General features: G+C 45.6%; 1 protein-coding gene across 10 annotated transcripts in view; it reads left to right on the top strand.

Annotated features, from left to right (window-relative positions):
• The window catches only part of acaca (acetyl-CoA carboxylase alpha), a 61,686-nt gene that overhangs the window by 16,776 nt on the left and 17,274 nt on the right, over positions 1-27,636 (top strand). For 5 of the 10 annotated variants that reach the window (XM_014138099.2, XM_014138096.2, XM_014138098.2 and 2 more), the window contains 36 exons: positions 954-1,171; positions 1,430-1,639; positions 1,792-1,962; positions 2,733-3,058; positions 3,173-3,427; positions 3,574-3,801; positions 3,878-4,028; positions 4,150-4,284; positions 4,435-4,581; positions 4,715-4,903; positions 5,015-5,115; positions 5,224-5,312; positions 5,596-5,720; positions 5,844-5,957; positions 6,063-6,176; positions 6,295-6,384; positions 6,563-6,681; positions 9,136-9,159; positions 10,173-10,322; positions 10,907-11,050; positions 11,213-11,315; positions 12,344-12,451; positions 12,710-12,766; positions 13,032-13,076; positions 16,182-16,223; positions 17,026-17,241; positions 17,365-17,520; positions 17,659-17,883; positions 18,908-19,063; positions 19,600-19,746; positions 19,940-20,209; positions 20,535-20,632; positions 20,879-20,999; positions 21,590-21,700; positions 26,817-26,960; positions 27,129-27,249. In XM_014138099.2, the coding sequence (XP_013993574.1) occupies positions 954-1,171; positions 1,430-1,639; positions 1,792-1,962; positions 2,733-3,058; positions 3,173-3,427; positions 3,574-3,801; positions 3,878-4,028; positions 4,150-4,284; positions 4,435-4,581; positions 4,715-4,903; positions 5,015-5,115; positions 5,224-5,312; positions 5,596-5,720; positions 5,844-5,957; positions 6,063-6,176; positions 6,295-6,384; positions 6,563-6,681; positions 9,136-9,159; positions 10,173-10,322; positions 10,907-11,050; positions 11,213-11,315; positions 12,344-12,451; positions 12,710-12,766; positions 13,032-13,076; positions 16,182-16,223; positions 17,026-17,241; positions 17,365-17,520; positions 17,659-17,883; positions 18,908-19,063; positions 19,600-19,746; positions 19,940-20,209; positions 20,535-20,632; positions 20,879-20,999; positions 21,590-21,700; positions 26,817-26,960; positions 27,129-27,249 (5,220 nt within the window). The remainder of the gene's footprint in view (positions 1-953; positions 1,172-1,429; positions 1,640-1,791; positions 1,963-2,732; positions 3,059-3,172; positions 3,428-3,573; positions 3,802-3,877; positions 4,029-4,149; positions 4,285-4,434; positions 4,582-4,714; positions 4,904-5,014; positions 5,116-5,223; positions 5,313-5,595; positions 5,721-5,843; positions 5,958-6,062; positions 6,177-6,294; positions 6,385-6,562; positions 6,682-9,135; positions 9,160-10,172; positions 10,323-10,906; positions 11,051-11,212; positions 11,316-12,343; positions 12,452-12,709; positions 12,767-13,031; positions 13,077-16,181; positions 16,224-17,025; positions 17,242-17,364; positions 17,521-17,658; positions 17,884-18,907; positions 19,064-19,599; positions 19,747-19,939; positions 20,210-20,534; positions 20,633-20,878; positions 21,000-21,589; positions 21,701-26,816; positions 26,961-27,128; positions 27,250-27,636) is intronic. The other 5 variants (XM_045692347.1, XM_045692346.1, XM_045692350.1 and 2 more) reach the window with 2 other exon arrangements.

Here is a 27,636-nt window from a genome sequence, read left to right as displayed (position 1 = left end):
GTAAGAGTGTCCATGATTGAGATAAAACTGTCCAGTTTGAGTGTTTGTTGCAGCTCCTTCCAGTCGCTAGCTGCGGTGAACTGAAAAGAGGAGCGACCCAGGGATGTGTGTGCTTTGAGGACCTTTAACGGAATGTGACTGGCAGAACGGGTGTTGTATGTGGAGGATGAGGGCTGCAGTAGATATCTCAGATAGGGGGGAGTGAGGCCTAAAAGGGTTTTTATAAATAAGCATGAATACTTCTGATGTCTTAAGAAGTAAGTGTGTTGTCAGACTGCTCCCATAGTGTGTGGGTTAGGCTTGGGCGGTATACCGTATACCTGGGTATTTTGAAATACCCACGGTGCATATATTTTTATTGAATAATTGTTTTCACAAAAAATGTAATTGAGCTAGTCACATGGTGTTTGTCTCAAAGAGCACACAGAGCAAACAGAATTTTTGTGATGTGATGAACCAGTCTGAGAAAGGGGATCAAGTTACACTTGAAATTCACTAGATACTAATGTTTGGCAGCTGAATATCTTATAAGTTAACTATCTAAGATGTGCCAAATAAATATTTTCCAGCTCAGGGCTATGCATTTGGTTTGCTAACTTGCTAGCTATAGGTGGCTAACTTGCAAGATCAAGCTTCTTGGTTACACCAGAGACAATCAATCCCCTCCTGGATGAAGTGCAAGTAGCCCTTCGAGTTAGTTGTATAACTTTATGAGCTGAGTTTTCCGTGCTTGCAATTAATTTATGTTCACTTGCATTTGTTAGCATTTAGCTAGCATCCGCTATGGGAATTCGCTAGTACTTTGTTTGCATTTGTTAGCATATTTTTTGGGGGGCGGTGAAAGAAATAGAGCCCCTTGTGTGCACTGCCGGTAATACTGAACACACTGGTATGGTACAGGAATGGTATGGAAATCTGGATACGGTCCAACCCTAGTGTGTGTGGCGTCTCAGGACTCACAGTGGATTGGACAGAGAGTGACCAGAAGAAGAGGATCATCAACGTTCCCCCTGATCTGTATGAGCTGGGCTGCATCCATGATGTGGAGGCAGGACTGAAGGCTGCTGAGGTGGTGGGCTACCCCGTGATGGTGAAGGCCTCCGAGGGAGGTGGAGGAAAGGGCATCCGCAAAGTCAACTGTGCTGATGACTTCCCCAACCTCTTCAGACAGGTGAAGTCCAGTTTAATTCCAGTATCACTAGAAGGTTATGATGAGCTAAACTACGTGATCAGTATGTGTATAATTATCTAAACTACGTGATCAGTGTGTGTATAATTATCTAAACTACGTGATCAGTGTGTGTATAATTATCTAAACTACGTGATCAGTGTGTGTATAATTATCTAAACTACGTGATCAGTGTGTGTATAATTATCTAAACTACGTGATCAGCGTGTGTATATATGCCTTCTCTCCTTGGCTCCTCAGGTCCAGACCGAGGTTCCAGGCTCACCCATCTTCGTGATGCAGCTGGCCAAACACGCTCGTCACCTGGAGGTCCAGCTCCTGGCTGACCAGTACGGCAATGCCATCTCCCTGTTCGGCAGGGACTGCTCCGTACAGCGGCGACACCAGAAGATCATAGAGGAGGCGCCCGCCACCATCTCCACCTCAGACGTGTTTGAGGACATGGAGAGGGTATGGCACAATTTGTGCTATTGGATGGAGACATTACTATGAGAAGAGCTATGCCAATATGTTTAATTTGAGAGAGACTATGACCAGAGGGACTTGTTGACCTGTGGTTAAGTTGCTGGGTTGTGACTGAGTGTCTATTCCTCACTCCTCAGTGTGCAGTGAAGCTGGCTAAGATGGTGGGCTACGTCAGTGCTGGCACAGTGGAGTATCTCTACAGCCAAGATGGCAGCTTTTACTTCCTAGAACTCAACCCTCGTCTGCAGGTGGAACACCCCTGTACTGAGATGGTGGCCGACGTCAACCTGCCTGCTGCACAGCTACAGGTCTGTGTGTCTGTTTGATTTTACTATCCTTGTCGGTACCAGAAGTCTTCACAAAGATAGTAAAACAAGGACAATTTGGGTATTTTAGGCTTAGGTGTTAGGTTAAGGGTTAGGGAAGCTAGGATTGTGAATGGGAATCAATTGTTTGGTCCCTACAAGGATAGTAAAATAAATGCGTGTGTGGTGTCCTGCCCTGCTCATGTTCAGTCTGTTGTACATCTCTGTTGATTAGCCACACTTCACTGTTCTCGAAGGTGAGTTTTATCCTAGGCCTCTGTCTCCATGGCAACTGGCTAGGTTAGAGCGAGCTAAGCTACTCCGCAGCGTGTAGACGGACAGAGCTATTGCTGAAGAAGGCAGGCGTCTGTCTGTGCTGTGGGGGAGGGATCTGCTCTCTGTCAGCCTCTCTGCAGCACAGACACGATCTAATCTCACTAGGCAGGAAGGTACAGACAATGGGATACAACAGCGCTTGGACTCCTGTGTGAGTTACACAGAAGTCCAGGCAGGAAGAGTCCATAGGAGAAAGTTCATAACCGTGTTCTAAGTGAGAGAAAAATATCTGTTTCATTCAAGATACAATGTTCCTCATATCAGCCAAGTAAAACCCTAGCTACCGTTTAGGAAATAAAAGGGATATTTTCCTTTGATAAAATTGTTAATAATGATCATGTCACTTCTAAACATTGTACTTTTCTCATTTCTTTAAAGTCCAATTAGTTTGACAGAAAATTCTTAGTTCTACAGACTATAATGATCTTCCTCCTCAGATTGCCATGGGGATCCCCCTGCACCGTATTAAGGACATCAGAATGATGTATGGGGTCCAGCCCTGGGGAGACTCTATGATTGACTTTGAGGGTCTGTCCACGGCCCCCTCCCCACGTGGACATGTCATCGCTGCCCGCATCACCAGTGAGAACCCGGATGAGGGTTTCAAACCGAGCTCGGGCACGGTGCAGGAACTGAACTTCCGCAGTAACAAGAATGTGTGGGGATACTTCAGTGTGGCAGCGGCCGGAGGCCTGCATGAGTTTGCAGACTCCCAGTTTGGCCATTGCTTCTCCTGGGGAGAGAACCGAGAAGAGGCCATCTCGTGAGTACACACGTGTGTGCGCACACACACACATTAGAAATAGTCATGTAAAGTTTGTTGTCAGTAACACCCAATGATGTACTGTATGGTAACACCTCTCCTGTGTGTGTGTAGTAACATGGTGGTGGCCCTGAAGGAGCTGTCTATCAGAGGAGACTTTAGGACCACAGTGGAGTACCTCATCAAGCTGCTGGAGACTGAGAGCTTCCAGCACAACACCATCGACACAGGCTGGCTGGACAGGCTCATCTCAGAGAAGATGCAGGCAGAGCGTCCTGACACCATGCTGGGCATAGTGAGCGGGGCGCTCCACGTAGCTGACGTCAACCTGAGGAACAGTGTCTCCAACTTTCTGCACTCTCTAGAAAGGTCAACACTGTTTTAAGCATTGACGAATGTTACAACTTTAGTCCAGCGAGAAGCTGCAGTGCTCCAGTGACTTTGGGATTGCTATTGATTGTGACCCTACACATCTCTACACACACCATCTCTCCCTCCTCTCTCCCCCTCTACAGAGGCCAGGTGCTGCCCGCACACACCCTTCTCAACACCGTGGATGTGGAGTTGATCTATGAGGGTACTAAGTATTGTCTGAAGGTGACACGTCAGTCCCCCAACTCCTATGTGGTCATCATGAACAGCACCTCTGCCGAGGTGGACGTCCATCGCCTCAGCGACGGGGGCCTGTTGCTCTCCTACGACGGCAGCAGCTACACCACCTACATGAAGGAGGAGGTGGACCGGTAGGATGGAAGGAAAGAAAGTGTTCTTTATTAAATGGAATATTGAGGCGGTAGACTGAAAGAGAATTTCTCCCAGGTACCGCATCACCATTGGGAACAAGACGTGTGTGTTTGAGAAGGAGAACGACCCGTCGCTGCTTCGCTCGCCCTCGGCAGGGAAACTCATCCAGTACACCGTGGAGGACGGGGGGCACGTGTTCTCTGGCCAGTGTTACGCTGAGATAGAGGTGTGTGTGACATATGGTTGAGGTTTGGTTATATAGGTAAGATGTGGTTTGGCCATGGTCACACACTCCATTAGTGGAGTGAACAGGCATGTAAAACCGTGTGTTTGTGTCTCTGTTTCAGGTGATGAAGATGGTGATGACTCTGACGGCGCTGGAGTCTGGCTGTATCCACTATGTGAAGAGGGCTGGTGCTGTGCTGGAGCCTGGCTGCGTCATCGCCAAGCTGCAGTTGGATGATCCTGGCAGGGTACAACAGGTCAGTGTGGCAGGGTGTGTCTGACACTGGAGAATTTAGCAATATTTGACTAAATATGCTCCTTGTATTTTGTACTGGAAATATGGATTAGGTATACAGAACGTTCCATGTGAGACTTTAGAAGTATTTTGTAACGTGCGTGTCTCTCAGGCGGAGCTGCACCACGGGGCCCTGCCCGTCATCCAGGCGGTGGCATTGAGAGGAGAGAAGCTCCACAGGGTCTTCCACAGCACCCTGGACCACCTTGTGCACATCATGAGTGGCTTCTGCCTGCCTGAACCCTTTTTCAGTGGAAAGGTAAGTTGTCCACTACTACTGTACATACAGACACACACTAGTATATGCCCAACAATGTAAAAACTAAAGATGCCAATATTCTGTGTTCATACGTTAATCTGTTTTAAATTGGTAATATTGTGTGTTTCCCCAGCTAAAGGAATGGGTGGAAAGGCTGATGAAGACTTTTCGGGACCCCTCCCTGCCACTGTTGGAGCTGCAGGACATTATGACCAGTGTGTCAGGCCGGATCCCCCTCGCTGTAGAGAAATGCATCAAGAAGGAGATGGCCCAGTACGCCAGCAACATTACCTCTGTGCTCTGCCAGTTCCCCAGTCAGCAGGTACACACACACACACGTTGTATTATTCATGTTGGTTATTACATTCTTTATGGTTATATGGAGAGTGCATTGGGAATACACCAGACTGATTGTGTATGTTCTTTGGTCCAGATTGCCAACATCCTGGACAGTCATGCTGCCACTCTGAACAGGAAGTCGGAGAGAGAGGTGTTCTTCATGAACACTCAGAGCATCGTACAGCTGGTGCAGAAGTGAGTCCTGCTCTCAGCTTAAGGGATTTAAATTGCTGATGATAAATACACATACTGTGTTCACACTGATTCTCTCTGCCAGACCATGTCCATGTTGTCTCTGTCCAGGTACCGCAGTGGCATCCGTGGTCACATGAAGGCTGTGGTGATGGACCTGCTCAGACAGTACCTCAAAGTAGAGGTCCAGTTCCAGCATGGTGAGGAACATTACACTCTACTGTGAACATTTGCAGGCTATGTTAAGCAATGGGTATCCTGGGTTGGTATAAGGGGAAAAGGAAAGGATGAGCCTTTGTTTTTTAGTCCTGTTGGTCTTTGATTTATAAATAGGATTCAAAGGTCTTCTCTCAGGACTGCAGTTGCTCTATTTGTCCATGTGAGAGCACTGTTAGACAACACACATTTCATTTGCGCCTTACTTTGAGCTCCGTTTGATTTTCATTTTCCTCTGAATCCTGTATACTGTGTGTGTGATTCCAGGACACTATGACAAGTGTGTGTTCACACTGCGTGAGGAGAACAAGGGCGACATGGCCAACGTGTTAAACTACATCTTCTCGCACGCCCAGGTCACCAAGAAGAACCTCCTGGTCACCATGCTCATTGTAAGTCCTTCCCTCTTTAGAAATACGTTGGTCATGATTAATTCCTAAGTGTTTGTGTGACACAGTCAACTGACTGTGTGTTTTCCTGTTTGTCTAAGACCAGAGTTTGTGTGTGTGTTGTAGGACCAGCTATGTGGTCGTGACCCCACCCTGACTGACGAGCTGATGGCCATTTTGACAGAGCTCACCCAGCTCAGCAAGACAACCAACGCCAAGGTGGCACTGCGCGCCCGCCAGGTCAGCACTCATCACTTCCTGTCTCTCTGAAGGGTCTCTTCCTGTTTTTGTGATTGATCAGGATATGAGTTGTCATCTTCTCACTCCCGTCTGTTTCCCCCTCAGGTGCTGATCGCCTCCCACCTCCCCTCCTACGAGCTCCGCCACAACCAGGTGGAGTCCATCTTCCTCTCTGCCATCGACATGTACGGACACCAGTTCTGCATCGAGAACCTGCAGGTAGGGACAATGGCCGTTGTTTACTTTTTATTGGCATTTCTGAAGGCAGTAAATTGAGGATCTTTGTTACTTTTTCACGGCATTTTCAAGATTCTGAATTCTCTCCCGTTCTTTGTAGAAACTGATCTTGTCTGAGACGTCCATCTTTGATGTGCTGCCCAACTTCTTCTACCACAGTAACCAGGTGGTCCGGATGGCTGCCCTGGAGGTGAGAGGAAGCAGACCGTGGTTTTTGGATTCAAAGCCACCGTAGCTGGTTGCCCAGAGAATTTAACCGTATTTGCCAATGAACTAAGAGGGACATTTCAGGGGATTAAAGGTAATGATCCACCACTATAGCCAGATCTCTACTGTGTTAACTCTCGTGTCTGTGTTCCCCATCCCAGGTGTACGTACGTAGAGCCTACATCGCCTACGAGCTCAACAGCGTCCAGCACAGACAGCTGAAGGACAACACCTGCATCGTAGAGTTCCAATTCATGCTGCCTACCTCCCACCCCAACCGGTACATACACACACACACACACACACACAGCAGATGGTTCTATATGGGAGGTGGTTCTACGGTGCTTTCGGAAAGTATTCAGACCCCTTCACTTTTTTACATTACAGCCTTTTTCTAAAATTGATTAAATTAACTGTTTACCTCATCAATCTACACACAATACCCCATAATGACAAAGCGAAAACAGGTTTTTAGACGTATTTTTGCAGATTTATTAAAAAATAAAAAACAAACCTTATTTACATAAGTATTCAGACCCTTTGCTATGAGACTCGAACTTAAGCTCAGGTGTATCCTGTTTCCATTGATCATCCTTGAGATGTTTCTACAACTTGATTGGAGTCCACCTGTGGTAAATTCAATTGATTGGACATTGATTGATTGGATTTGGAAAGGCACAGCGCTCCAGAGATCCTCTGTGTAGATGGGAGACCCTTCAAAAGGACAACCATCTCTGCAGCACTCCACCAATCCGGCCTTTATGGTTGAGTGGCCAGACGGAAGCCACTCAGTGAAAGGCACCTAAAGGAGTCTCAGACCATGTGAAACAAGATTCTCTGGTCTGATGAAACCAAGATTGATCTCTTTGGCCTGAATGCCAAGCGTCAAGTCTGGAGGAAACCTGGCACCATTACTATGGTGAAGAATGGTGGTGGTAACATCGTGCTGTGGGGATGTTTTTCGGCAGGGACTGGGAGTCATGATCGAGGGAAAGATAAACAGAACAAAGTACTTGATGAAAACCTGCTCCAGAGCTCTCAGGACCTCAGACTGGGGTGGAGGTTCACCTTCCAACAGGACAACGACCCTAAGCACACAGCCAAGAAAACACAGGAGTGGCTTCGGGACACGTCTCTGAATGTCCTTAAATGGCCCAGTCAGAGCCCGTACTTGAACCCAATCGAACATCTCTGGAGAGACCTGAAAATAGCTGTGCAGCAACACTCCCAATCCAACCTGACAGAGCTTGAGAGGATCTGCAGAGAAGAATGGGAGAAACTCCCCAAATACAGGTGTGCCAAGCTTGTAGCACAATACCCAAGAAGACTTGAGGCTGTAGTCACTGCCAAAGGTGCTTCAACAAAGTACTGAGTAAATTGTCTGAATACTTATATATGTGATAATTCAGTTTTGTATTTTTTTAAATAAATCTGCAAAAATGTCTAAACCTGTTTTGGCTTTGTCATTATGGGTTATTGTGTGTGGATTGATGAGGGAAGAAAACAATTTAATCCATTTAGAATAAGGCTGTAACGTAACAAAACGTGAATGGGTCTGAATACTTTCCCAATGCCCTTTATATGGGAGGTGGTTCTACATGGGAGATGAGCACTAACAGAAACCAGAGTCTAAGGAGAGTACTGTCTTTCACCATCTCCAGAAGGGTCCAGTTCTCATCCATGGTGTCATGCTTCTTTTACCCACATTCCACTGTGTTCAACCCCTGAAAAACACTCCTCATGTATAAAAGCAGGTGTTCTGTGAGAGCTCAAATACTTTCTCTGGTTTACAAAAAATATGTGAGTGGAAACTGTAACTAGTCTTCTGTCAGCATAAGATTCCCACTTTTGTCGATCTGTCCACTGGATGACTACAAGATTTACATATTCTGAAGATATGTCTCATCTGTTTCAGTAACACAAAACCAGAGAGCAACTCAGGACTTGTACTGTACATGTTCAGCGTTTGTGTCGACTGTTACAGATCCCAGATACATAGATGTTCTGTGTGTAATGTTGTGGATGATCATGTTTTTGCTTCTTGCTGTTGTGCCCATGTACAATTTCATATGGCTGATAAATAACTGTGAGCCAGTGTGTTGACCCCTCAGACATGAGAGATGTTGTAACCATCTCCCATTGACTGCTATGCTCAGATTGTTGCATGCACCTGCTTTCACCTATTTTAAAATGTTTAACCCAGTTGCATTAACCAACCATGATTGCCTTCCTCATTGGAACTAAGCTAGCTGCGTGCATGTCTCCCACTTCGGGAATGAACCGATACCCTGACCAAAGAATTGGCTTCTAGGGAGGTTTAGGACTATTGTTGCATTTCTGGAGGATCAATCCTAGAGTACAATGTGTATGTTTATGAGACAATACATTTGCTGTATGACAGTGCTCTAGGGTGTCACATTTAATGTCTTGTTGTAAAAGGGACAGGTTCTGACACCACTGAACATCCAGCCCATGTGCTGCCAGCCATTTGTAATACATTGTTAGTTCATGAAGCCCTTGAAGTCAACAATAAGGCCTATGTCATGAGAGATTGTGTTACTCCCTGACAACCTAACAAATTATAACAATGTTCAAAATGTACCATATGAGACGCCAACCATATCCACAATAGTCTCACACTCGTATGTTTCACACACACTTCTCTGAGCCCTGACTGCTTCCTCCAACTGATGTCTGCCTGCCTAACTAACCAATCAGTGTTGTTTGATTGCAGAGGGAACATCCCAACTCTAAACAGGTATAGTACACATTCTTGTTATTGCAACCAATATGTAGACCTCAGTGGAGGCTGGTGGGAGGAGCTGTAGGAGGACGGACTCGTTGTAATGGCTGGAATGGAATAGGTGGAACGGTATCAAACATATGGAAACCACGTTTGACTCCGTTCCATTTATTATATTCCAGCCATTACAATGAGCCCGTCCTCCTATAGCTCCTCCCACCAGCCTCCTCTGGTAGACCTGAGACGCTCTAGACTAGAAAGCAGCATGGTCAACAATCTGCAGAAAAACGTACTGAAAGCCTTAATGCCTGCAACATTTAGAATTTAATCGAATTGTAATTCTACCATTTACACTTAACAAAAATATAAACGCAACATGTAAAGTGTTCTTTTTTTTCATGAGCTGAAATTAAAGAACACAGAAATGTTCCATATGCACAAAAACCTTATTTCTCATTTTGTGCACAAATTTGTTTTACATCCCTGTATGAACTGTAACACAGTAAAATATTTTAAATTGTTGCGCATATATTTCTGTTCAGTGTGGGTGTAGATTATATATATATATTTATTTTTTTTATTTTTTTTACTGCGTTTTGTGGCAAGACAAGATAACGTTGGGCATTATTGAAATGTTTGGCTATACTGCTTGTTCTGTAAAGTGTTACAAGTTATCCCAAAAATAAATCAGATTTTTACAATTGGAGCTGAATATGTTTGATCATGGATCATTTCCTAAATCAATGGTAACAGCATGGCATGATGCAGCATACTGAGATTCTGTCTTTCTGTGGGTGTATTGTCAGTGTATGTACGCTACATTGTGTGTATGCAAATCATGGATCTTGTGCTGTTTTCCGGTGAGAAATGGGGAGTCAGAAGATGTTGTTGGCTACATGTACATTTACTGTGTAATATTCTGGGACAAAATGTTATCAAATAGTGCTCTGTGTGAGATCAGATGCCCTGTTTTGCGTGGTGCTAGCTGTGTTCTGAATGTGCTGCCTGCTACTGTCCTGTCCTCTCAGGAGACTGTCTGCCCTGCCCCTGCCTCTTCTACTTAAGCCGGTGTCTGTGGACAGTAAAATACAGGACACTAAAGCACAGGATGATAAAACAAAGGATGATTCTAAAACGGAGGAGAATAAACCTCCAGATACAGATGACTCTGTGGACAGGTTGGGCCCTATAGCAGCCTCTAGGCTATATATCATTCTGTGGGCTAACAGGCTACTTTCTGGGCTTAACCTCTCTAAACGGGGACTTGGCCTCTGTGTGGAGGGGAGAGGAGGACCTCTGAATACTAAAAACACCTGGGGGAACTTTGGGTCTTTCTACTATGTTTGGCTGAGGGAAAATCTACAACACTTCCATGTCCGCTAACATTATACAGATGTGTTCTTCTACATAATCTACAGTACCACTTAGCGTTTGAACACTGCTGCTGGGCTGCTCCATGAGTATTACATCCAGATCTATAAGAGGCATATTTAGTTCTTATATTCCGATCCTCATTCACTGATCTCTGTGAGAACACGGTGCTATATTACTGTTAGTTTGGAAGTGAATAAGGAGTCAATGTTCCTTCTGTCCCAGCAGCTTATCAGAGATAATAAATACTGGTGTGTGATAGAAGTGGCTGGTGGGGGGCTCTTAAAGGTGACTCTCCTTTGGGCCAGAAATGGGCTCTGCCCTGCTCTGGGTGGGTGAATGCGTTTGCTGCAGGACCCCGGTCTAATGGCTGTCTGTATTGTGATCCCAGGATGTCGTTCTCGTCCAACCTGAACCACTACGGCATGGTGCACATGGGCAGCGTGAGTGACGTCCTCCTGGACACTTCCTTCACCCCACCCTGCCAGCGCATGGGAGCCATGGTCTCCTTCCGCTCCTTCCAGGAGTTCACCAGGTGAGGGCTGGGCTCTTTGACCTTTTCAAAATCATTACATTATAACTTTATTATTATCCCACATTGGGAAATGGCGTTATTGAATTAGAGCTGTAATACTTAGATTTTACCTTAAGTGTCTGTTTGTGTGGTGTCTAACCGTGGTCCTTTCCACTCCCTCAGGAACATTCAAGACGTGATGAGCTGTTTCTCTGACTCTCCTCCTCACAGCCCCACCTTCCCAGAGGGAGGGAACCCTGTGCTCTATGGAGAGGAGGACACCAAGGTCAGAATGTTCTGCTTGCACTGATTCTGAGGTGTATTGCAACACTAGAGTATTGTGACAGAGAGAGCCCTTTGTTCAATGCTACAAAGTAGAATGACCTTGCTTTTCTTCACACAGTCGCAATATTCACGACTGAAATGATTGGCACCCTTGATAAAGATGCGCAACAAAGACTGAATTAAATAAATAATACAAATACTGAGCTATATTGGATGTCATTTTTTAAAGAGATTGTTAATACACTTGCTCAGAGAAAAAGATTTTGTTGAACAAGTAATGTGTTATTTTCTCAAAAGTAGTGGTCAAAATGATTGGCACCTCTGTTTTCAGTACCTGTGGTTTGAATTAAAGGGGGGATTCGATCCCGCAACCTTTCAGTTACTGGCCCAACGCTCCTACCCGTCAGACTACCTGCCGGGCAGTCCATGAGTGCAGACTAAGGATATCAAGGATATGGAAAGATTATGTATGGAGGAATGGTCTAAGATCCCTCCCAATGTGTTCTCTAATCTCATAAAACATTTTAGAAAAAGGCTGTCCCATTATCCTTGCAAGGGGAAGGTGCTGGAGTATTGAAAACAGGGGTGCCAAAAATGTTGACCCCTATCTTTTTGGGAGAAAATAAGTATTACTTGTTAAACAACATCTCTTTCTCTGAGCAATTGTTAGTATAAAATAATACATTTTTCTAAACAAATTTGAGCTTACAATATAGCTCAGCGTTTGTATTGTTTATTTCATGTAGTATTTTTTTTGCTCATCTTTGGTTGCGTTCCCCTGCTCAGGCATTGCATGCATCAACCCTTGATTGTGTGCCATGTCATCGACAGTGTCATCGACTGACGGATTGCTGTAACGTGTTTAGCTTATACATAAAATACCTATCCAGGCATTGTAAATCTGGCAGGTGTCAGCAACACCTAGGCAGAGGAACGCGCCCAATATCAAGGGTGCCAATAATTTTGGTTTTGACAACTTTCTCTTTGAATTGTATGACTGAGGTTTGCCTGCATATGTTTGTGTCCCAGAGTATCCAAGATGAGCCCGTTCACATCCTCAACGTGGCCATTAAGACTGACAGTGACATCGACGACGACGGCCTGGCCGCCATGTTCCGGGAGTTCACCCAGTCAGAGGTCAGATGAGCCTTTCAGGAAATACAACTGGACGCATTGGCATTTTAGTCATTTAGCAGACACGCTTATCCGGAGTGACTTACAGGAGCAATTAGGGTTAAGTGCCTTGCTCAACGGCACATCAACAAAAACAATTCACCTGGTCTTCTTGGTGACTCAAACCAGCAACTTTTTGGTTACTGGCCCAACGCTCTTAACCGCCATGCCACCTGCCTCCCAGTTGCTCACACTTTCTCTTCCTCTGTCTTTGTTCCCCAGAAATCCCTGCTGTTTGAACATGGCATCCGCAGGCTGACCTTCCTGGTAGCTCAGAAGGTGAGGACTAAGATTCCCACTCCCCTACTCTACCCTCGGTTTTCTAAGCAACACTCTGCCAATCACCGTCAACTATCTTATCTTAATCACAGTGATACTGGTTGAATCTCCAGACATCCAGACGGCACGAGAGAGTCACTTTTTTAATTTGGAATGGCCTATAATTTGACTACTTTGTATCTCAAATTTGGCTGTTTTGTTTGCTTGTTATCTTTTCCCTCTCTGTATCCATGTCTTGCCTTTGCTGTGGTGTTTGTGCTGACAGGATTTCAGGAAGGCGGTCAACTATGAGGTGGACCAGAGGTTTCATGTGAGTAGCCTGGGAGGATGTGGATGATGACTGAAACAGTACAGTTTGTCTTCCTGTATTGTCAACTCTTTCCTTTAAGCACTCAAAGTAACTTTTATATTCTGGGAGAAAATGAAAGCATTTGAGCCTAAAGACATTTGGGTAAATGCCAGGTTCCCTTCTCTCTCTCTCCCCGCATCGTGACTTCAGCCCTTTGACTCTGTCGTCACTAGTTAAAACAGCCACAAAGTCATCATAATGGCTAAACCCTGCTCATTTATACATTTTATTTTCTTAAAATCTGATTTTAAACCTAAGCTTATGCCTAACCTTAAATTAAGACCAAGAAGCCAATTTGGACTATCGCTGTGGAATCTGACTTTGTGGCTGTGTTATCTACTGGAAACCCTTTAAGAGAAGAAAGGGTCCCGATGAGAGATAATCACTGCCATTGGTGTGGCTGCCCTCGTTATGTGGGTTGGTGTGGCTGCCCTCGTTATGTGGGTTGGTGTGGCTGCCCTCGTTATGTGGGTTGGTGTGGCTGCCCTCGTTATGTGGGTTGGTGTCTCATACAGGGGAGACACATCCTCTGAATATTTTTATTTATTTAACTAGGCAAGTCAGTTAAGAACACATTTTTATTTACGACAGCCTACAACAGCAAAACCCGGATGACGCTGGGCCAATTGTGCGCTGCCCTATGGGACTCCCAATGACAGCCGGTTGTGATACAGCTTGGATTCGAACCAGGGTGTCTGTAGTGATGCCTCTAGCACTGAGATGCAGTGCCTTAGACCACTGCGCCACTCGGGAGCCCGAGTAGCCAACCCTCTTCAGACTACACTGACCAGTGTATTCACACATATTAAATCGTGTATTCTCTGTTATAGAGAGAATAGGGGATGTGATGTACTAACACCATTGTGTTGTCATCAAATAAGTCCTCTATACAGGCTTGTGGTGGGCATACTAGAACACAGCTCTCTGACAGCTCTCTTGTTATCATGTACACATGGAGTTGATGAGTGTTTGCAATTAGGCCAGTATTGTTTCGGCCAAGTGGGGTACGATCATCAAAGACAAACCTGCCAACCAGGCTTCTAGCTTGAGCATTCAGAAACACAAAGCACTCCCTGTTGGAAAGATAATGTTTTATTCATTGGTTCAGATGTGACTGCTGCCTGTTGCGGTCTGTCATTATGTAAAAAGGCAGTTTTGGGAAAATACACTGTAATTTCACCCTCGGACACCAGGCCAAATAGGAGATCAGGGCTGTTGAATGTTAAACAGGCTGTTGCTGATCACAGACTGATGCCATAGTGTTCCTCTTCAAGCTCACAGCAATTCACATGATAGCGCTCATCTAAGCTTATTGAGGGAGAAATGTAGACCCTTAGAAGGAAATGTAGCCGCTTAGTCTTGTTAGAATGTCGCTGTCATTTTCACTTGCAGTCATTGGGTTCTCTAGATGTCATGTCTATTTTTAGTCTAGATGGTTCTGTAACTTTAGGTTATTTTCACACTTGGTCCCTTTCAGACAAAACATTTTTTAACCCAGTGCAGTACGCTTAATTTTTTGGTGGAGTGTACAATCCAAAGGAACTCCGATGCCTCAAAAGAGCCCCCAAAGCGAACCAAACTGAGAGTGAGGGTTTTTTCACATATAGTCCTCTTTAAAAAAAAAACAATCTCAGTCCTCTTTAAAGTGAACTCTGGGGCAAAAAACAGCAAAATAACTCTTATCTTTGTATTCACATTGCTATCTAGAAAGGAACCAAAATCTTTTTCCAACATTCACTCAATGCACTCTGTGTTTTTACAATGTGCAGGAAAAGCCATTCCATCAGAACATGTTATCAGACAGCTAAATATACCTACTTACATTTTGGAAGCTTATTTTGGAAGCTTTTAACTGCGTTTAGTTATGAGACAAAATACTTTTAATCAGAAGATGCTATTAACAGGTTTGAATAGTGTGAACATATTTGGTGATAATAGGGCACAAATAAATTCTAGCTCTTAAAGGGGCAGTAGCCTACATTGGGTGTACAATTGTCAATTAGAGCATTATTTAATCTGCAGTTATTTGCGAATAAACAGTTTATGAAGCTCTCTTAGCCTATAGATCACATATCACAAACAAATCTGAACCTGCACGTTATCATCTTCTCTCTTTTGTGGTACCAATGTGAGGGGTTATGGCAGGGGAGCGGTGTTGCAGTAGTCTAGTGTGAGGGCTTATGGCAGGGGAGCGGTGTGGCAGTAGTCTAGTGTGAGGGGTTCTGGCAGTCTAGTGTGAGGGGTTCTGGCAGTAGTCTAGTGTGATGGGGTTATGGCAGTAGTCTAGTGTGAGGGGGTTATGGCAGTAGTCTAGTGTGAGGGGTTATGGCAGTAGTCTAGTGTGAGGGGTTCTGGCAGTAGTCTAGTGTGAGGGGTTATGGCAGTAGTCTAGTGTGAGGGGTTATGGCAGTAGTCTAGTGTGAGGGGTTCTGGCAGTAGTCTAGTGTGAGGGGTTATGGCAGTAGTCTAGTGTGAGGGGTTATGGCAGTAGTCTAGTGTGAGGGGTTATGGCAGGGGAGCGGTGTGGCAGTAGTCTAGTGTGAGGGGTTCTGGCAGTAGTCTAGTGTGAGGGGTTCTGGCAGTAGTCTAGTGTGAGGGGTTCTGGCAGTAGTCTAGTGTGAGGGGTTCTGGCAGTAGTCTAGTGTGTGGTGCGGGAATGACAAGCGACCCTGGGGAGCTTTGTGTTCACATTGCCCTAAAAAAAGGGAACTGGACAGGGGATTTCAAGCGAACCAAACTCAGACCACCTTTCAATGGGTTTGCTTCAGGGGCTCTTTTGAGGGGTCTGAGTTCCATTGGAGTGTTCATACTGGATAAAAAATGAAGCCAACCACACCGAGTTCACAAAAATTGTCTAAAAGAGACAAAGTGTGAAGAGGACTATATGTGAAAACACCCTTAGTTGCAGCGTAGCAGGGATCCTTGAATTCCTGGACTCAAAGCCCTAACTGTCATTCTTAGCCAGTCTTAACCAGTAGAACTGGTAGGTTGGCAACGTGTGTTCTTCGTAGCATGAGAATCTGTTTAACTGTACTCTCTCTCCTCACCTGTCTGTCTCCCACACAGAGAGAGTTCCCCAAGTTCTTCACCTTCCGATCCAGAGACAAGGTTAGTGTCTTCACACTGTGTGTCAATATGAACACTGGCTTTATGGGCTACCATCAAATAATAGGGAATGGTCTGCTCAGTGGTAGTGGTCAATAAACGGGTTGAATCCATCCCAAAAAGATAAGGGAATTCATATTTGAAGTGCAAACACAGACTGAATATATTACTGAGATGAAAGATGAGCCCAAATGACCATGTTTCTCAATGTGTAGACTAGAGTTACAGTGGAAGAGGTAAGCCAGTTTCAACTAGGCAAGTGTCAATTTCACATAATGACTACAATTGAGGTGAGGCAATTTGAATAAGATGGTTGCAGAAGTACCTTCCCACTGTCCTTGCTCACCCCTTCGTTGGCACTGAAAGTCTCTCCAACATGATCAATGATGGCTCATCCCCTGCCTAGGCCCCTGATAGGCTCACTACAATGGCACCACAAACTCATTACCGTAATTATCTGTTTAATGACGTCTCCATTTAAGAGAAATTACACCCATTAGCAGGCTGAGATTGCCTTTGATTTAATTTACTTAATGCAGTGTATGGCTGGCGGGCACCCTCTACTCTTATACAAACCCAATGCTCCTGAAACAGCCAAGTTCCCTGAGTTCTGCAGCTATTAATATTGGGGATGATGGTAGAATAGCCTTAACTGGATAAGTCATTTCTAGGCCTTGAGGAAAGATCATTCCCATCTCTTGAACCCTCATTGGTTGGTGTGACCGTATCTTGCTGTGTCCTGCTGTCTGACGGTGTCTTGTGCGACTGCCTTGCTATGTAACGAATTGTCACCATGCGTCTCCAGTTTGAGGAGGACAGGATCTACCGTCACTTGGAGCCAGCGCTGGCCTTCCAGCTGGAGCTGAACCGCATGCGTAACTTTGCCCTGACCGCCATTCCCTGTGCCAACCACAAGATGCACCTTTACCTGGGCGCTGCCCGTGTGGAGGTGGGCATAGAGGTCACAGACTACCGCTTCTTTGTCCGGGCCATCATCCGTCACTCAGACCTGGTCACCAAGGTGAGAGCAATAATGACACACTGCTTTGTGTGTGTGTGTGTTTTGATTGTTCTACCTGTTCAGTTTGTCTATGAAAATGTGTCCCTCTCTGACCTCTGCTTCCGTCCTGCGTCTCATCTCCAGGAGGCGTCTTTTGAGTACCTCCACAATGAGGCAGAGCGTCTGCTGTTGGAGGCCATGGACGAGCTGGAAGTGGCCTTCAACAACACCACTGTACGCACCGACTGCAATCACATCTTCCTCAACTTTGTCCCCACCGTCATCATGGACCCCTCCAAGGTCAGTGGCAGCACACCCAAGACCTGTACATGCACTGTGTACATTGGTTTTGTACATGTTTGTACACTGTACATGTAGTGATGTGTTTTGCTATTGTATATGTTGATAACAAACTTCTCTCTGTGTAACCATGCTCAGATTGAGGAGTCGGTGCGCTCTATGGTGATGCGTTATGGCAGTAGGCTGTGGAAGCTCCGGGTCCTGCAGGCTGAGCTGAAGATCAACATCCGGCTGACGCCCACAGGCAAACAGATCCCCATCCGCCTTTTCCTCACTAACGAGTCAGGCTACTACCTGGACATCAGCCTGTACAAGGAGGTCACCGACTCCCGTACGGGACAGTTGGGGCCTAAAGACCGACAGGTGGGGCGCTCGCACGTCCCTCACGCCCCACACTCCCATCCAATCACAGGCCGGGGAAGCAGCTTCATACATAATCCTCAGCTCCCAGAATGTACCTTTTAATGGGCCACTCTTGGTTCTTGCTCAAGTATTTTCAAGTTTAGTTAAGAAATAAATGACATGCCAACTGTGGATCAGTCAGTCCACTGTGTAAAGTGGAGCTGAGGGTTCTATAAGTGGTCTGGCCATCCTGTTGGACAAGACTAGCAGTGATCATGATATTTTCCTTTTATATAGGAGAACAGGTAAGTTACAGCCATCTATATGTCATCCCATTCCAGGGTAAATGATTCATAAATCAAATGGTCATAGGCAGAGAGCATATGCAGAAGCTAAGAGTGGTTAAGAAAAATAATACCCCCACTACTACAGTCTGTGAACCATAGTTGAGAGAGAAATACTGAAATGTAACGCTTCCCATTTATATTCTGGGCAGGTACCTTTATTCATTTAATGAATCTGGGTTCTATTTTGGAGGTGGTAGATGGTGCTAAGTGAGGATCCGGTGCATTGAGCTTAGCCTTATTCGTTAACACTTAAGCACCGGTGACACCAGACCTATTCTTACCTTATGCTACTGTAGGTCCATGACAAAGTCTCAATAGCCAGATGTGTTAGATTAACGCTTCTTTTCTTAAAAAATTACTTCTATTGTGTTCTCATTCTGAGGAGTCGATATGCTCCTGTCTCCAATGTGAAAGGACCGCTCAGGTTGCCAGGTCTGGTCAAAGAACCTAATCAGACGGATGTGCGATGTGCACAGCTGATTGGGATTTTAAAGAACATGGTCTCCTATGTAGATAGAACTGATTCCACAACTCTAAACACCTTTCTCACCATTTCATGTTTATCTTGGAATACGGTCCATGCCTGATGTCTGTCCTCATTACATATTGGGTTCTGTGTTGTTTTTGTAGATGTGTGTGCTGCAAAGGGCATCTAGTGTCTGTGTGTGGGGAGTGACTCTGAGTCCCCTCTCCTCCAGATCATGTTCCAGGCATATGGGGACAAGCAGGGTCCTCTACATGGCATGCTCATCAACACCCCATATGTGACAAAGGACCTGCTGCAGTCCAAACGCTTCCAGGCCCAGTCCCTGGGAACCACCTACGTCTATGACTTCCCTGAGATGGTCAGACAGGTACGGGCCGTGACACAACGGCCCACAGTGGTCTCCGTTGATGGTGTACATAAAAACACATGATTGTATGTTTTTATTTCATTTAACTAAGTAAGTCTGTTAAGAACACATTATTATTTACAATGATGGCCTACCCCGGCCAAACCTTAACCCGGATGACACTGGGCCAATTGTGCACTGCCCTATGGGACTCCCAATCATGGCCGGTTGTGATACAGCCTGGAATCGAACTAGGGTCTGTAGTGACGCCTCTAGCACTGAGATGCAGCGCCTTAGACCACTGCACCAGTCGGGAGCACTGTTTGGGGTCAATTGCATTTCAATTCGGTCAATTCAGGAAGTTAATTGAAATCCAATGCATGAAATGAAGATTTCACATTGTAAAATAATGGGAAATGTCCAATTCATTAATTAAAATGTCTAACCTGAATTGAAATGTAATTGACCTCAACCCTGCATGTTATCACTTTCCAGTAAGGTTGTTATATTAAGAATGAGCAGCAGTCCCTCGTGTCTCTGGTTACTCTTTCCTCCAGGCTCTAAAGAAGCTGTGGCAGTCCACCAAAGCCTTCGCCCATCTGCCCAAATGCCCTCTGCCCTCTGAGCTGCTCACTTTCACTGAGCTGGTCCTGGATCCACAGGGACAGCTGGTGCAGATGAACCGTCTACCAGGAGGGAACGAGGTGAGAAGTAACTCCTTTTAAAGTTGCAGTTCCATTTCTGATCTGTAGGTGTCTCTGTGTTTCTTTGGCAGGATTGTTCAGTAGCTGTTTGCCAGGTTATTGTATTGCATGGGTATTGTCTTTGTGAAAATTCATACAACAGTAATGTCTCGACTACATAAATGAATGTGTACCTGTGTGTGTGTCCCTCTAGATTGGCATGGTGGCCTGGCGGATGACCATCAGGACCCCGGAGTACCCGGCAGGGCGTGAGATCATTGTGATCAGTAATGACATCACACACAAGATTGGTTCGTTTGGGCCGCAGGAGGACCTGCTGTTCCTGCAGGCCTCAGAGATGTCCAGGGAGAGTGGCATCCCTCGTATCTACATCTCTGCCAACAGCGGTGCCCGCATCGGCCTGGCAGAGGAGATCAGACACATGTTCCATGTAGCTTGGCAGGACACGGCAGACCCCTACAAGGTCAGCTGGCAGAAGGGGGCATGGGGGTGTAGACCTCTATTGAAGAATTGAAACTCTATTTTGATTTGGAGATTAGTGTTGTAGGTCTCTTAGCAGATGGTTCTATTGTGATGCTGTTTTGTACTGTAGGGATTTACTGTTGTTTTGTCTGTATTGTTGTATTCCATTGGGGACCACGTTGGAAACAAGTGATATTTGCTTTAACGTGGAATCCCCTGGGTTGTACTCGGTGCATCTTTTTTTCCCAATAAATTGATTTGATTGATTAATCTACCCATGCCCGCCCCTCGCAGTCTGCTGATGCAAAGTCTGTTTCTCTCCCCAGGGCTTCAAGTACTTGTACCTGACCCCTCAGGACTACAAGAAGGTGTCAGCCCTGAATTCTGTTCACTGTGAACACATAGAGGATGAGGGAGAGTCCAGGTGAGTCCAGACATTACCCTTCAGCCATATTATTATTCACTGTCACCCTATTCAATACAGATAATACATCCAGCTCACTGGATTAGGCCAACGGAGAAACTGTAAATCAACAAATTAAGAGAGTCAATGGACTGTGCATGAATACACATGAAAAGCCCCTTGTACAATGGGAGAAATGGAATAAGGTTGAAGTGATGATTTCCACCGAGAAAAGCGTGATGTCTGACTGAGCCTTTCCTTGTTCAGGTACAAGATCACTGACATCATCGGGAAGGAGGAGGGTCTGGGGGTGGAGAACCTGAAGGGCTCCGGGATGATTGCTGGAGAGTCCTCTTTGGCCTATGACAAGGTCATCACCATGAACCTGGTACGCACTGGATGTACCGACACACACAGGCCTATGCACAGCACTTATAGGAATGGTGGACTTAACACCTCTTTAATTCGAAACTGTCTTTCATGTCGAAGTTACTACTTAAAGACAAGCTCCGGAACTATGACTACTAAGTATATTTTTAAACATGGATTCAGACGTGATGGATGTGTCAATGTGTAGTTCGTACATGTAGAATATATGAGCAGAATTACTGTCTTACATCAATTAGCAAAGAAATCCTTATATTGAAAGCGGATGTTTTTCTGGAAGCTGTGACGTGCCATTTTCCCCCACGTGGGCCAGCCCCTTAACAATTCGAGTTCTAGCCAATGGGTTTCAGGCCCTAGCCATTTGAGTAACAGCTAGCAAGATGCACACACAGCAGAGAGAGAGAACAATGACGTGGTGCACGTATATCTGCAGATATGCACTTTTGGCTATTTTTAGAACTACTGGCTGAAAAGTATACAGAAGTACCGGAGAATCTGAGGATGGCAACTCTAAGAATTGGTTTACCCTGATCACTGACATGCACTTGACCAGTGGTTTCCTAACCAGGCTGTGTGTACTTCTCTCTTCAGGTGACTTGTCGAGCAATCGGGATCGGAGCCTACCTGGTTAGGCTGGGTCAAAGGACCATCCAGGTGGAAAACTCCCACATCATCCTCACTGGGGCTGGAGCACTCAACAAGGTAAGGGCCAGTATCACTCACCCTGTCCTAGCTGTACCTCATGGCACACAAAACTGAAATACTGAGAGAGATTCTGCTTGGATGCAGTGTTCAAATCAAATCAAACTTTATTTGTCACATGCGCCAAATACAACAAGTGTAGACCTTACCGTGAAATGTTTACTTACAAGCCCTTAACCAACAGTGCAGTTCAAGAAGAGTTAAGAAAATATTTACCAAATAAACTAAAGTAAAAAGTACCATAACAACAACCAGGCTATATTCAGGGGGTACCGGTAATGAGTCAATGTGTGGGGGTACAGGTTAGTTGAGTTAATTTGTATATGTAGGTAGGGGGGAAGTGATAATAGATAATAAACATTGAGTAACAGCAGTGTACAAAACAAATGGGGGGGGGGGGGGTCAATGTAATTGGCCATTTGATTAATTGTTCAGCGGTCTTATGGTTTGGGGGTAGAAGCTGTTAAGGAGCCTTTTGGTCCTAGACTTGGCGTCCTGGTGCTGCTTGCCGTGCGGTAGCAGAGAAAACAGTCTATGACTTGGGTGACTGGAGTCTGACAATTGTATGGGCTTTCCTCTGACACCGCCTAGTATATAGGTCCTGCATGGCCCCAGTGATGTCCTGGGCCATACACACTACCCTCTAGCGCCTTACCAGGCGGTGATGCAACTGGTCAGGATGCTCTCAATGGTGCAGCTGTAGAACTTTTTGAGTATCTGGGGACCCATGCCAAATCTTTTCAGTCTCCTGAGGGGGAAAAGGTGTTGTCATCCCCTCTTCACGACTGTCTTGGGTGTGTTTGGACCATGATAGTTCGTTGGTGATGTGGACACCAAGGAACTGGAAACTCTCGACCCGTTCCACTACAGCCCCGTTGATGTTAATGGGGGCCTATTCGGCCCGCCTTTTCCAGTAATCCACGATCAGATCCTTTGTCTTGCTCACATTAAGGGAGAGGTTGTTGTCCTGGCACCACACTGCCAGTTCTCTGACCTCCCTATAAGCTGTCTCGTTGTTGGTGATCAGGCCTACCACTGTTGTGTCGTCAGCAAACTTAATGATAGTGTTGGAGTCGTGTTTGGCCACGCAGTCGTGGGTGAACAGGGAGTACAGGAGGGGACTAAGTACACACCCCTGAGGGGCCCCAGTTTTGAGGATCAGCGTGACGGACATGTTGCGTACCCTTACCACCTGGGGATGGCCTGACAAAGTCCAGGATCCAGTTCCAGAGGGCGGTGTTTAGTCCCAGGGTCCTTAGCTTAGTGATGAGTTTTGTGGGCACTATGGTATTGAACGCTGAGCTGTAGTCAATGATCAGCATTCTCACATAGGTGTTCCTTTTGTCCAGGTGGGAAAGGGCAGTGTGGAGTGCGATTGAGATTGCGTCATCTGTTGGGGCGGTATGTAAATTGGAGTGAGTCTAGGGTTTCCGGGAGGATGCTGTTAATGTGAGCCAGGACCAGCCTTTCAAAGCACTTCATGGCTACTGACATAAGTGCTACGGGGCGGTAATCATTTAGGCAGGTTACCTTCGCTTCCTTGGGCACAAGGACTATGATGGTTTGCTTGAAACATGTAGGTATTACAGACTCTGTCAGGGAGAGGTTGAAAATGTCAGTGAAGACACTTGCCAGTTGGTCTGCGCATGCTTTGAGTACACGTCCTGGTAATCCATCTGGCCCTGCGGCTTTGTGAATGTTGACCGGTTTAAAGGTCTTGCTCGCATCGGCTAACGAGAGCGTTATATCAGTCATCCAGAACAGCTGGTGCTCTCGTGCATTCTTCAGTGTTGCTTGCCTCGAAGCGAGCATAAAAGGCATTTAGCTCGTCTGGTAGACTCGTGTCACTGGGCAGCACACGTCTGGGTTTCCCTTTGTGGTCCGTAATAGTTTTCAAGCCCTGCCACATCCGACAAGCGTCAGAGCCGGTGTAGTAGGATTCAATCTTATCCTGTATTGATGCTTTTCTTGTTTGTTGGTTCGTCTGAGGGCATAGCGGGATTTCTTATAAGCGTCCGGATTAGTGTCCCGCTCCTTGAAAGTGGCAGCTCTAGCCTTTAGCTCGATGCGGATGTTGCCTGTAATCCATGGCTTCTGGTTGGGATATGTACGTACGGTTACTGTGGGGACGACGTCGTTGATGGTGGTATACTCCTCAATGCCGTTGGATTAATCCCGGAATATATTCCCGTCTGTGCTAGCAAAACAGTCCTGTAGAGTAGCATCCGTGTCATCTGACCACTTCCGTATTGAGCGAGTCACTGGTACTTCCTGCTTTAGTTTTTGCTTGTAAGCAGGAATCAGGAGGATATAATTATGGTTAGATTTGCCAAATGAAGGGCGGGAGAGCTTTGTATGCAGCTCTGTGTGTGGAGTAAAGTTGGTCTAGAGTTATCATTTTTTTCTTCCTCTGGTTGTAGTGCAGTGTCTGCGAAGGGACATTGGTTCTTTGTCTGATGAATAAAAGGTATATTCAGCTGTAGTACTCACCACCATGCATCACTAACAACAAGACTACACATAATTAAATGAACCATTTAAAAAACGGATACCGTGAAGGGCATTTTATACTCGTTTAATTGTCCTGTGTTTAAAAAAAAAAAGAATAGGCGATGTTCATGTGTGCTGTGCTCTCATCTGTGACGCACATAGATTGTTCCTTAGTTCATGCAATTAGCGCATCTGCATTTTAATTTGGAATTTCACTATTAATATGTATTACTCGGTCATGCCATTTATTTTGCAGTTAATTTGAGGAAGAGGACAAAGTGTGTGTAGTTTTGTTACTGTATTCTGTAAGGATAGAGCGTTAGCCATTGGATAGCTATCCCGTAAGAGAGCTCCCTCTGAAATAGTATGGAGGCAGGAAGACTGCATTACGTCTGAATCTAACAATGCAAATTAAAATGGTGTTTTCTGATCACATATTATTCTCTCACTCAGTGTGCAGTTTTCCACCTCAGTGATCAGGCCTTTTTCGCCCTTGTTCTGTGTTTGAACCCCCCCCCTCGTCTCCCCAGTCATTCTGCTGCAGCTCCTGGTGGAATAATAGAAAGAGAAGCATCAAGTTGTTGTTTGCATAGAAATAGCAGCGTGATGCCTGAGGTTGCTGCTGGGGCGAAGGACATTCATATCATTTGTCTCCAATTAGAATGAAAAGTTTTGCTGAGGCAGATTGTTTTCTCTCTCTCAGGGCTCCACTAGCACTGACTACCCACTGCTTTCCCCATCTCCCTGCCTCCGTCTCTCTTCCCCATCTCCCTGCCTCCGTCTCTCTTCCCCATCTCCCTGCCTCCGTCTCTCTTCCCCATCTCCCTGCCTCCGTCTCTGCATTAACATGACTTTATAACAAATTACATGACAAATCGCCGCATGACAAAACACAACATGCGCCTTTCCATTTGCAGGTTTTGCTGCAAGCTCGTGTGTGTGTGTGTGTGTGTGTGTGTGTGTGTGTGTGTGTGTGTGTGTGTGTGTTGTGTGTGTGTGTGTGTGTGGGATGCTAGAGAAACATCAGAAGATTATGTAATATATCACAATTTTACAAATGTATTGTGTTACAGTAAATGTTTAAATAGGAAACTATATAGATTTACTGAGAAATGTATACATCTACCAGTGCAGCGGTAAATCTATAGTTTTCCCCAAATGGATGTCACAATGATGGACCGTCCATTCAACAATAATATGGCAGAAAAATGTACCTAGACATTCACTATAACCTTGCCTTCATATTATATCCCCATAGACTCCCTGGTTCACCAAAGCCGTAGATACAGTCTGTCATCTAAAGACACTCATTTCATTCACTGATGGACATCTTTCTCCTATTTGTATGGTGACTGGATAGTAACTACTGGTACAAATATCCCAGTGGGCCACTAAAAGAGCCTACGTCCCTCTCTCGTGCCTCCACCCTACCTCTTTTCTCCCTCTGCTGTGGAATGTTAATGAACCAAGGCCCAGCCCGGTGGCACAGAGGCCCTGTGTCTGCCTGTCAAGGTGACTGCAATGCTTCCCGGGGCCACGGGCTGGCCTGACAGCTTTAGGAGAGCACCCAGGATTTGTAGCCAGGGACATATCCATTAATGGGAACAGAGAAAGTAAATGATGGTGAAGAGGTGAGAGCTGAGTGATCAACGAGCACCTCTGTGTTTTACGGAACTGTGTCCCCTGCACCGCTGTGTGTGTGTGTGTGTGTGTGTGTGTGTGTGTGTGTGTGTGTGGAGGTTAATGGGTCCATGCCATCCTTCATTAGCCTCTCACACCAGGAGAGACGCACAATATACACGCACACATACAGGCAGTCTCATACACATGCTATTCACTGTGTGTTTTTGTGTATGCGTGTGCATGCTCATAAACCGGCTGTGAGGCAGTGTGCGGTGCGGGCGGGCAGCTCTTTGTCACAGCTCCTGTCGATTGTGTCGGGGAGGAGAAACCTTGGGTATTAATTCACTCTGGAGGTTACAAATAACCCCTGGGAGGGAGAGAGCTGGATGCTAGCGGACCGCCGTGATGCAGTGATCCCTAGCCACCGATCGACAGTATTGACGAGGCTGTGCGGTGCCACGGTGGAGAGCAAGGGGGGTCCCTGTCCCCTTTCAGATGTGTGTGTCATCCTATTGATCCACAGCCCCAGGGACCAGAGCCCTGGTGACACCACCCTTTATCCTCAGCCCTAAGCCTCAAAGGGCTTGGTTCACTATGCCCTGTAGGGAGAAGAATGGGTGTCTCAACATAAAAATACCCATTATTGTATTTAAAAAAAAAAAAAAAAAAGGTTTTACCTTTATTTAACTAGGCAAGTCAGTTAAGAACAAATTTTTATTTTCAATGACGGCCTAGGAACAGTGGGTTAACTGCCTTGTTCAAGGGCAGAACGACAGATTTGTACCTTGTCAGCTCGGGGATTCAAACTTGCAAACTTTCGGTTACTAGCCCAACGCTCTAACACTAAGGCTACCCTGCCGCCCCACTATCTAGTGTCTACATATGGTTGGCGGTCTCTTGGCTTGTAGTTTATAGGGAAATTGGCTTACATAGTTTGACACTACCAAGGAAGAATTAGCGATTATTATACAGAATGACATCACCCCCCTCTTCTTTCCCGTAGGTGCTGGGTAGAGAGGTGTACACCTCCAACAACCAGCTGGGTGGGATTCAGATCATGCACAACAACGGTGTGACCCACAGCACTGTGTGTGATGACTTTGAGGGAGTCCACATGCTGCTGCACTGGCTCTCCTACATGCCCAAGGTAAGCATCAGCTCTTACTGTCAACATGTATTCCACTGTCCATTCATTTAGGCTTAACCAATGCAGATGTACCTTTATGCTGTTAGCTACTCACAGTGAAGCTCTGTTAAATTCAGAGGCAATGTTTCAATTTTTTTCTACGAGTTCTTGAATGTTTGTCCCCAATAGGACCGATCTAGTCCTGTGCCCATCATCAATGCCAAGGACCCCATAGACCGGCTGGTGGAATTTATGCCCACCAAGGCTCCCTATGACCCCCGCTGGATGCTGGCAGGACGCCCCGGCCAAAGTAAGTAACCCTCTTTTTATTTTTAATTTTTCCTCAGAGATTAATATTTCTTAAACATTTTACAGTACCCCACAAACGAGAAATAACTGCTTTTCACTTCCAACATATTGTAAACTTTGTACCTCACTCATCACCAACTCTATCTAATCTTTCCATCGGTGTGCAATAAAGGATCCTGTTATTCTCTTGTTATTGTTATTATTATAACAATAATAACAACCTACGTGTACAGTAGTCATTCATCCTCGTATCCAGTCTGCCTCAGCAGGTGTGAAACAGCAGCTGATTGTCATTTAAAGGTTGACATGTGATTTGCGCTGCTATCATTTTGGGCAGATCTCCATGAGGTCAGGGGTTAAACTAATTCCTGACTGTTAGAGAGGGTTA

This window comes from Salmo salar, chromosome ssa13, assembly GCF_905237065.1.
Source record: "Salmo salar chromosome ssa13, Ssal_v3.1, whole genome shotgun sequence".
Classification (NCBI taxonomy): Eukaryota; Metazoa; Chordata; class Actinopteri; order Salmoniformes; family Salmonidae; genus Salmo; species Salmo salar.
Note: the sequence above shows the minus strand (reverse complement) of the source record. Positions and strands in the feature narration are given on the sequence as shown.